Consider the following 9,594-nt stretch of genomic DNA (forward strand, 5'->3'; position numbering starts at 1 on the left):
ATTTTTTTTTATGTAAAGAAAGACACTAAACAGATTAATTTATAAATAAAAACAGAATATGTAGTATTAGATAAAATAAATCTTAATTTTTTTCTTTTTTTTTAAATGGCTGAAAAAAGAAATCCTGTGTGGCAGCACTTCACTCAGCCTGCACCAGACAAAGCTCAGTTAATAAATGTTTTTTGTTTAAATTAAGACTTGTGTAACATTTGTTATCATTTTTACTTTTATCATGTTAAAGGAGGAAGAAAGCAGTACCGGCTTTAAGAATTGGCCAAAAAACAATCGGCTGCATGTATCGGCGTGTCGGTTAGACTGATGTCAAAATAATCTGTATCGGCCTTCAAAAACCTGTATCGGTCGATCTCTACGTTGGAGTATTCTTCCACCCAAACTCTCTCAATGAGAGGGAGAAAGATGTTTTCCACTGTTGCCCACATATCTTCTTCCTCTCCTGGATTATTTTATTTTATTTACTTATTTAACCAGGCAAGTCCTGCTGAGATCTCAGATCTCTTTTTCAAGGGAGGCCTGGGCCTGAAGGCAACCTATTGTCCGTGTTTTTAGATTAAAGTACACACACACACACACACACACACACACACACACACACACACACACACACACACGTTGACAGACCTGTGCCTCTGCTTGCGGCTGAGCAGCAGCTGAGCCACCGAGGAGCACGTCTCTGCTTCCTTCACCATGTCCCTCAGGCGACGGAACAAAGTATTCTCGGGATACTTCCTGTCCTCCGCATCCTCCAGCAAAACTTTCAGTTCAATCAGGTCTATAGGAGAAAGAAGGAGAAAGTTTCAGTTAAAATCTATATCAATAAACAGATACCGCGATGTAAAATATGAGAAATAACCTTTTTTGTTTTTCTGATCTGCCGCCAAAGCTTCAGTGACCCTCTTAGCCCAGGTGTCGTAGGACTGAGCGCGAGTCTTCACACCGTAAAGCATGGAGGGAAACTCCTCCAAATCGTAACGATACCTGCAATGCAGAAAAACACAGTGAAGATGTTTGACCGGACAGGAGAGGAACACAGAGGTGAGCGGTTAGTTTTAAAAGAGGAATTCTCACCGGAGGCACTTGTTGCCAAGCGGACAGTCGCAGAGATCTTTGGCGTGGTGGAGACAAACCAGCCGATCGGGAGAGCAGGAGCAGGTGAGCGCAGACAGGAAACAGGTCGTCTTACACTTGTGACATTGACGCTCATCGTCAGGAACGAGCTCAAAAACCTCCTGCTCCGATGACAGCACACCCTACTCGTCAGAAGAAAAAAAAAGGCTTTAAATGGTCCCGTTCACTTTTAGTGTAAATCAGTAACAAAGAGAAGGTTTTCACCAGTTCTTGGACAGCCTGTCTGAGTTTCGTCTCCTCTTCGATCATTTCTCCCATCTCTTTGAAGACGGCGGCAGCCAGCTCCACGTCGAGGCTCTCCGGATCGGCGGCCATCTTGCACAGCAGCTCCTCGTGGGAGAAGACGCAGTAGCGATGGAGTCGTCGATAATGGGCGACACACTGGCGCCCCAACGGCAACTGAGGAACAGGCGCAAACTTAACACCCTCACCCGCCATGAATGAAACGTAATTAACCAGACTTTGTTTACCCAGTCGGCGGTGCAGAAGTTAACAGCTTCGGCAAAGTTGTAGCCCTGGTTGAAGCCGCTGTGGTACGCCCTGGGGAAAGTCACCACAAACTCCCCTGCACACTGATTGGTCCTGTAAACCTGAGGGGGGAGAGACATTTATTTAACCTCTTAAGCCCCAATGGGTTTTCTTGAAGTTTTTTCTCAAAATACCATGCCGAAATGTAACTATCTCTGCATTTACAAACTCTACTTAAATAATCTTGGTATCAAAATAAAGCTAACACTTGGGAGATTTCATCAGAAGTGTAGGTATTAAAACAGCTGCTGTTGTTTTAGAGATTTTGAGGATGGAACATAATTTTTTTTCACTCTCACCTGAATAATTTTTGCATTAGACAGTATTTAACCCATTTAAAACCATAATGAATCAGGCTAAAAGCTTTTGGAAACCATAAATCCACTTGTGGACATTACCTGTGCAAAGATTCATGCTGCTAAAATTAACTGGAGCAAAGTTACAGAGGTTTTAGCAAAGAAATAATTTTGCATTTTGTCGTTCTGCAAAGGACAGACCATGATGGTACCTTTAATAAATGTTAAGAAATCTTAAAATTTTACATCCAAAGTTATTTATTTTTTCTTACCTGCCTTAACAGACTTGTTATTGAATGTTTGTTCTTTTTAAAAATGATCCAAACNAAATTATACAACTTGAGGTAAAATTCTTTTTTAATTTATTTGGTGCATTTTAAATGTATTTATTTATTTAGTGGTTCATTTACATGTTTCTGCTTTTAATTCTGTCAGTGTCGGTCCTCCATACAGCAGAACTTGAAAGAGGTAATTCAGTGACTGAATCAGGTGTGTTGGAGCAGGGAAATATGTAAAACATGCAGGACTGCGGCCCTCGAGGACAGGATTGCCCACCCCTGGGCTAGCATAAGTAGTAAAGTATTAGTTAAAAGCTCATCGTAGATAAAGGCTAGCTGGAAACAAAACAATAGCAAAAGGCTAGCTCCAAAATAGCAACTACCTGCTAAAAGTTAGAAGCATTAAAAGACTATCCAAAAGTTAAAAGTGACAGAAAGTTAGCTAAACATAGCATAAAAAGACAAAAACGGAAGATGTCGGAGAAATGTTTTTGAATAGAGATCTCAATGTATTTCTATGGAGAAAATACTTTTAAACATCATTTCCAACTTATAGCGACTATTTCCTAAATGAGCTTGATACAGTTAAACAGCACAAAGTGCTTAAAACATACAGAAAATTAACACGTAGGAAAACAATGATGTGAACCATGAATCAGAATTCACGCAAATACAATATGAATTCAATATGTCAGCTGAAGATTTAGACGAGAACTCAAACTATAAATGTTTTACGAAAATGGCCGATTTTTTAAATTAATCTCTCCCCCCTCTCACCGCCACGTGCCCACAAAGCACCGACTTTAAGGTCTCGAGATGATTCCAGAAGTTAAAATGTTAAAATGCTAATGAAAATCTTTGTTGCTATAACCATACCAGAATCACAAATCTTTAACTTAAGCACACATGAATCACTGATATCAGAAAAATATTCTTCAGATTTTGTCTTTTCAATGAGTACCTTTGTAACAAGCTTCAATACATTCAAACTTATTTAGGAAATAAGGTGCAAATATCCAAAAAATATTTGACTAGGATTTGTTTATTAAAGGTGAGAAAAGCAAAAAGTCACAATCCATTTTTTTGTATCTGTTTAAAAACTATACACATTATAAATAATTGTACTACATTACATCCACTTGGTTTCCTAGTCTTGTCGAGATATTAACGTCTGAGGGGTCAAAGGGCGGAGGGGCCGGACGTCCTGGACTGAATATTGAGTTAGCGTGGTGCTTTGTTAGACGGTCAGTAAATAAATCAGAGCCTTCAGACAGAAGCTGATGGGTGTTTCTAGACCTAAAATGTTTACAGGACTCACCCTGCACTCACAGACGCCTTAGCAGTTTACAGAAAACATCTTTTCTGGAGTCGTTTTTTTTGTGCTTCACAGTCCCAACAGTTACAGAAATAATTCCAGGGCGTCTCGTCGCGCTCAAGTGCTCAGTTCTTGCCCGATGTTCGGTGCTAACTGATCTGCTGAGGGTCCTGCTGCTGAACTGAGGTCGCCGGGTTCACGAGAAGCGCAGAAGACCACGAGGGCACCGACGACGAGGGTACGCCGCACGTCGACAGCACCACGACGTTCTCCTCCTCTTCTTCCTCCACCGCCGTCACCTCGACTGCTATCCCCGCGCTCGCTCCGGTCACCTTCTCGGAGCATTCCATGCAAATGTAGTCCTCGTTCTCCGCCATCTCGCAGGAGACCCCCACGCAGACCTGGTGGAACCACTCGTCGCAGCCTCCGTCGCACTGGACCCAGTCCACCTGGAAACACGAGTGGAGACCAGCGTGAGGATTAGATCATTTCTTGAATTTTTTGTTTCTACGTTTTCTAGACCAGAGTCTGACCCAGAACCAGAGGAGAATTAAGACGAGGTAATTGCAGTCGGTAAGTCCAGAACTTATTTGGCAATTCTGTCGCAGATAATTTGATGCTATCGACTCAGAAAATGTCAAAGAAAAAAGAGAAATCTGAACGGGCTGAAAAATACGACCCAAACAAAACAAAGTTATCTTTGCAGCATCAGGAGAAACTAAATTCAGCTTTTCTGCCTCCTAGAGACTCCAAGTGAACAACAAAATGTATTAAACAGCTAAAAAAGTGGATTTTGCATATGTCCCTTTAATTCTACAACTTCTATAAAATAAAGCTGCACAGTCATGCCTCAGAGCTCTGTTACTTACTAATCAGTAGTCATGTTTATCAGTCATCCATGTTTCCTTGTTTCGTGGCAACACGTGTCCAGATCTGTGATGATGAAGTTTATTCTCACCTTGTCTTTGCACGGTCTCTGGCAGTTCTTCGCCGCGCACACGGCGTTCTCATCGTTCGAGTCCTCGGCCCCCGACCAGTCGTACTTGGAGGGAATGTCCAAGATCTTCTTCTCCTTCCTCTTCTCGAAGCCCTCCTTGATGGCCTCCGCCTTCACGGCCGCCTTCTCCTTCCTCTTCCTCTCCTTTTCCTCCTTGGCTAGTCGTTTGGCCAGCTGCTTCATCTCCCTGTTCTTCTCCAGGTTGAGTTTGAGCTTCTTCTTCTTGGGCTTGCTGCTGAGGCAGAGCTCCAGGCCGACTCTCTTCAGCTCCTTGGACTTGGACAGTCGGAGGTCTCCCGAGGCCGAAGAGCCTCCTGCCGCGGCCATTAGCATGTGGTGGTGCTCAGCTCGCTCCAACTTCCGTTTCCTTTTCTTCTCCGAGTCTTTAAGTTTGATCTTTAGGGGCTTCTCCATCAGGGAATTGTCAGGCTGCAGATAAAATATCAACATTTTTAGTTCTAAACTTGATATAAATAGGTTTCTTCATGATGTGATTTGTCTGTCACTGGAGCCAACAAGAGCATTTTCAGGATTTCACAATCAGGTTACGCAACATACGACCTCCCTACCTCCATGACTTGCAAGAATCTCTCCTCAGAGGGAGGCTGTGTCGCTTGCAGGATCCTCCAGATGTGCTGGGTCTCATCCAGGGACACCTCCAGCAGGTCTCCCAGCATCATCAGCTCCTCCAGCTGGGCCTTAGCCTGCGGGGACAGTTCCAGCACGGGCGGCTCCAAGCTTCGAGGGACCAGAGGGGTCTTCCTGGGCTGCTTCCTGGGCGTGCCCAGGTCTGGAACGCAAATATTTTGTATTGTGAGCTTTTGACAGCAAACTGGATATTTTAAAAAGTAGCTAAGAGTCCTCACTTTGCACACAGGACTTGGACGCAGAGGAGTAGGCGTGTTCGGCGCAGAATGAGGGCGTGGCAGCCGGCCACATGTGACTGACCACCTCCTCTGACTTGACGGGAATCTCCTCGTCACAGAACAAGTAGGGCTTCACCTCACCTGGGTCCTGGATGAGCACACGCGTTTGTTGAAAGGAAAAGAATCAGAAGAGAGCGGCCTGAAATATCTCACATACCTTCATGTCGTAACCGTAAGTCTCCCTGATGTCCTCGTCCGAGTCTGTCTCTTCGTCATCATAGTCCAAACACTGACGCGGCGATGTGGCTCTGCTGAAACCAGACTGCTGGAAGGTTTGGATGTGGCCCTGGGGAGCAAACAAAAACAGAGTCAAATGTGAGGTTTATAGCTGTAAGACGTTTAAACTGACAAACAGTGGACAAAGTTTGACCGTTTCTCTTACTACACCTCTTCATCACCTGCTGAACGGATTAATCCAACTCTACTTCCTGGTTTTCCTAATAAAAGTATATCTCAAATACTGACAAAGAACAAAGAACTCATCACACCAACTTTGAAGTCAGTTTGATCCATTCGCCATTTCTAGATTTGATTTTTGCTTGATTATAATCTTATTTGATTTATTGAAACAAACTGCACAACAGAATTGTTCATCTTGTTGGAGGTGACAAGCATGCTACCTGCAGATCAGGATTGGCGGCAGCTTTTTGCAGCTCAGCGTTGATGATCTTCTCAGTTTTCTCCCTCGCCGCCTGCTCTACCATTCGCTGACTCAGCACCGACAGCTTGGCCAGCGCCGAGGACAACTCCTCCGTGGCCAAAGCTTGTCGAGCTCGGTCCTGGTACAATGGTCAGACCAGTAAAAATGATTGCAACATTAGCATTAATAGCTTTCAGCAAACAGTTAGTACAGAGGATGTTTAGGGCCACAGAGAAAAATAATATTTTTTATAGTTTTTTTTCCCTCAGAATTCTGAGATTAAAGTTAGAATTCTGAGATCAAAGGAAAATCAAAGTCAGAATTCTGAGAATAAAGTCAAACTTCTGAGATCAAAATCAGAATTCTGAGATTAAACTCAAAACTTAGGAAATAATAATATGTTTTGCTCTGGGGCCCTAATCCTCTTCTGTAGTTTAGTCACCAATAATAGAAAAAGACTAGCTAAAAGGTTAGCAAAATCTTAGCTTTTTGCTAACCTTTTTTCACCAATAGCAAAACAAGGCTAACTGAAAACTAAACATAAATAGGTTAACATAAGTAGCAAAATTTTAGGTTAAATGCTAAATGTTGGAAAAGACCAGCTGGAAGAAAAAAAAAGTAGCAAAAGGTAAAAGGCAATTTAGGAGAAATCAAAAGAAAACACTTTGTAGGAGTCGATTCTTGCCTGAGTGAAAACATTACCTGCCAGCTCATTGCTCTCTCTGTTAAACACTGCAGAGCTTCTCCTTCTGGAAGACGCACCGGCAGCTTCTGCAGCGACACCAGCAGGGACAGGATGGTCTCTAGTCTCGGTCTCCTGGACCTCTGACACAGCGGACACAGGAATTTAGAGTCCTTGTTGTTGCTCTGCCAACCCACGCCCACTTTCTTCTGCGTTCCCGTCTTGGGCAAGGGGACGCACGCCCCGTGGAACCAGTCCTTGCAGAGCTCGCACTGCAGCATGAAGCCGCTGGCCGTCTTTCGGCACAGGCAGAACTTGACCTCCTCGATGCGGTCCGCCATGGCCATCTTGGCTAAATTAGCTGCGCGGAGGGAGTGAATTGCCTCCACTTCCTTCTGCTCTTTGGCTTTGAAGGCAGCGACGACGGCTGAAGGGTTTCGCACCTCCTCGAGGTTCTCCTCCAGGTCGCTCAAGGTCTCCGGGTCATAGCCACCTCTCTCCTTCTCTATGAGCTCCTTGACCCGCTTCCTCTTGCTCTTGCTGTTGCTGTAAACTCCTATGTCTACACGTGGGCTCAGAACCTGAGTGACGAGGCAAAGATAAGTTTTTGTAACCATTGACACAGAAACATCCACGCAGACTTTAAGTCGCCTCACAATCAAACTATTTTCCACCTGGTGCAGAGTGTACGTGGAGTTCTTCTTGAGGAAGGTGCGAGCGGTCCTCTCCCTCCAGGCTCGAGCTGAAGCCACCTGAGACTCCACCTGAGCCAGCGGGTCGAGGCGCACCGGGATGGAGCGGCCTCTGGCCAGGAGGTTCTCCAGCTGCTCCAGGTAAGCGTAGCTGCTGCCGCTCTGGATCGCCTCCACCTTGGCAGTCCACTCCTTCGCCTTCTGCAGGGCATCTTCCAGAGCTAAAACGTTAGGCAGGTACGCCGGGATGTTCCTTGCCTCCAGCACGATGCTCTCCAGGGTCACCATGCTGTGTCGAGGTCTGCAGGACAAACAATAAGGGGTGAAAATGAATGCAAAACATTTACAAATTCACTTTTTAATTTTTACAAAAACGTGCGGTGAGAATTGTAAAAAGAAAACACTACCACAACCCTACAAATATTCTGTTTAAGCAATTGGAACTGTTGAAATTTGGGGGATTGGTAGATTATAGGATTCTGTTGAATTTGTACAAGGCTCATAAAAACGTATTTGCCACCTAATATGCAATCCGACTTTAGGATAGTGTTTATAATTTGAAGGGACTTGAAATGTTTGTGAAACCAAAAATTAAAACTAATTTAAAAGGAGAGATGCACCTCTGTTCAGGGAATTAAACTGTGGAACAACGTGGACAATGACCTTAAGAATGCTGGAACAATTTACTCATTTGGTAGAATGCTTAATAGTTTTTTTTTAACGAGATACGAACAAAGTGTTGGTTGAAATTGGTATTTCTGTTGTGATGTTTTGTTGATTATTTTAATTTATACTGTGAGTTGAGTTTAAATTTCTGCATGTTGTACATTTTGTAGATATATATATTATTTAAATGGGGGCAGACGTTACAAGATTTTTTTCTTCTTCTGCTCCTTTTCATTCAACCATAATGTGTGTTTTTGACACGTTATTATTATTTGCATTGTTTTGTTTGTCCGAATGAAATAAAATCTTTAAATAAAATAAATTAAATTAAATTAAATAAAGAGAGAGAACTTTTAATTTTTTTTCTTTTTTTTAGGGGAAGATGTGAAGCTTTACCTCGCCTGCAGGCAGGCCCGAGCCTTATCCTCCCATCTCTCTGAGACGGTGAGGACCTCTTGTAGCTCTGCCATGGCCTTCTCCACGGCATGATGCGGCGCCAGACCTACTCCAGAATCTATCAGCCTCTTCATCAGTTCCAGGGTGACGCGGTGGGGCTCGCCAAGGGTGACGCGCACCTGGGATTTCACAAAGACGGTGCAGAAAGTCACATTTCTTATCAAAAAGAACCGCTGCGGGCTGTTTGGATAGAACAAAACCAGCTCACCTCATCCAGCCAACGGGCCTGCTGCAGCTCCTGTTTGAGCCGGGGCAGCTCAGGCAGCTCTACGTCCAGGCCGCTGCCCAGATCCAAAAGCTCCTGCAGCTTGGAGGAATCTGGCATCTGGTCGAATAGAGCCACCTGGGCTCGCTCGTGAAAGTCCTCCACGGTCTCCAGTAACTCCTGACGACACGAGAGGTAAAAGAGAAGATAAAATAAAACGATGCTGAATATCATCAGAGGGCTGAGCAGAGAATAAAGAAGTTGAGACGCACCTTGACTTGTCTGGCCTGGCTGATTATGCACGGCAGCCTGTAGAGCTGCTCCACGAAGGCTTTGAGCTCATCCACGGTCAGTTTGGTGCGATTACGGCTGCTCTCAGAACGAAGGCGGTTGCTGGAAAAACACGAAATCAAAAAAAAAAAAAAAAAAAAAAAAAACACATTTAAGTTTCTTCTCTCTTCTCATTTCTTTTTTCAAAACTTTTACTTTTTTTTCTTTTTCCTTGAACATCACATTGATCATCAACCAAGAGAAGCTGTACATAGCATCTCTCTGTAATTTTAGAAAGGACCTTCTTTGCTTCCCTCTATATTACACCTCTTAACCAGACACTTTCGTTATATTGTCCACTCTTCTCCTCAAGGTCCTCTCCCAGAGATTTCTCTACATTTGAACTATATACAGTGGTTTGCAAAAGTATTCATACCCCTTGAACTTTTCCATATTTTGTCACATTACAACCACAAACATAAATATATTTCACTGGA

General features: G+C 43.7%; 1 protein-coding gene across 1 annotated transcript in view; it reads right to left on the bottom strand.

The window, feature by feature from the left end:
• Positions 1–3,272: 3,272 nt before the first annotated feature.
• Positions 3,273–9,594, bottom strand: part of kdm5a (lysine demethylase 5A) — a gene marked incomplete in the record, with an annotated part of 17,354 nt that continues 11,032 nt past the window's right edge. Inside the window, 11 exon segments of the mRNA XM_014014554.1 lie at positions 3,273–4,012; positions 4,522–4,989; positions 5,130–5,350; positions 5,427–5,574; positions 5,644–5,772; positions 6,107–6,265; positions 6,829–7,389; positions 7,483–7,801; positions 8,563–8,741; positions 8,831–9,007; positions 9,100–9,220. Coding sequence (XP_013870008.1) covers positions 3,713–4,012; positions 4,522–4,989; positions 5,130–5,350; positions 5,427–5,574; positions 5,644–5,772; positions 6,107–6,265; positions 6,829–7,389; positions 7,483–7,801; positions 8,563–8,741; positions 8,831–9,007; positions 9,100–9,220 — 2,782 coding nt within the window.

The sequence above is a fragment of the Austrofundulus limnaeus genome, unplaced genomic scaffold (assembly GCF_001266775.1).
Source record: "Austrofundulus limnaeus strain Quisiro unplaced genomic scaffold, Austrofundulus_limnaeus-1.0 Scaffold116, whole genome shotgun sequence".
NCBI lineage: Eukaryota > Metazoa > Chordata > Actinopteri > Cyprinodontiformes > Rivulidae > Austrofundulus > Austrofundulus limnaeus.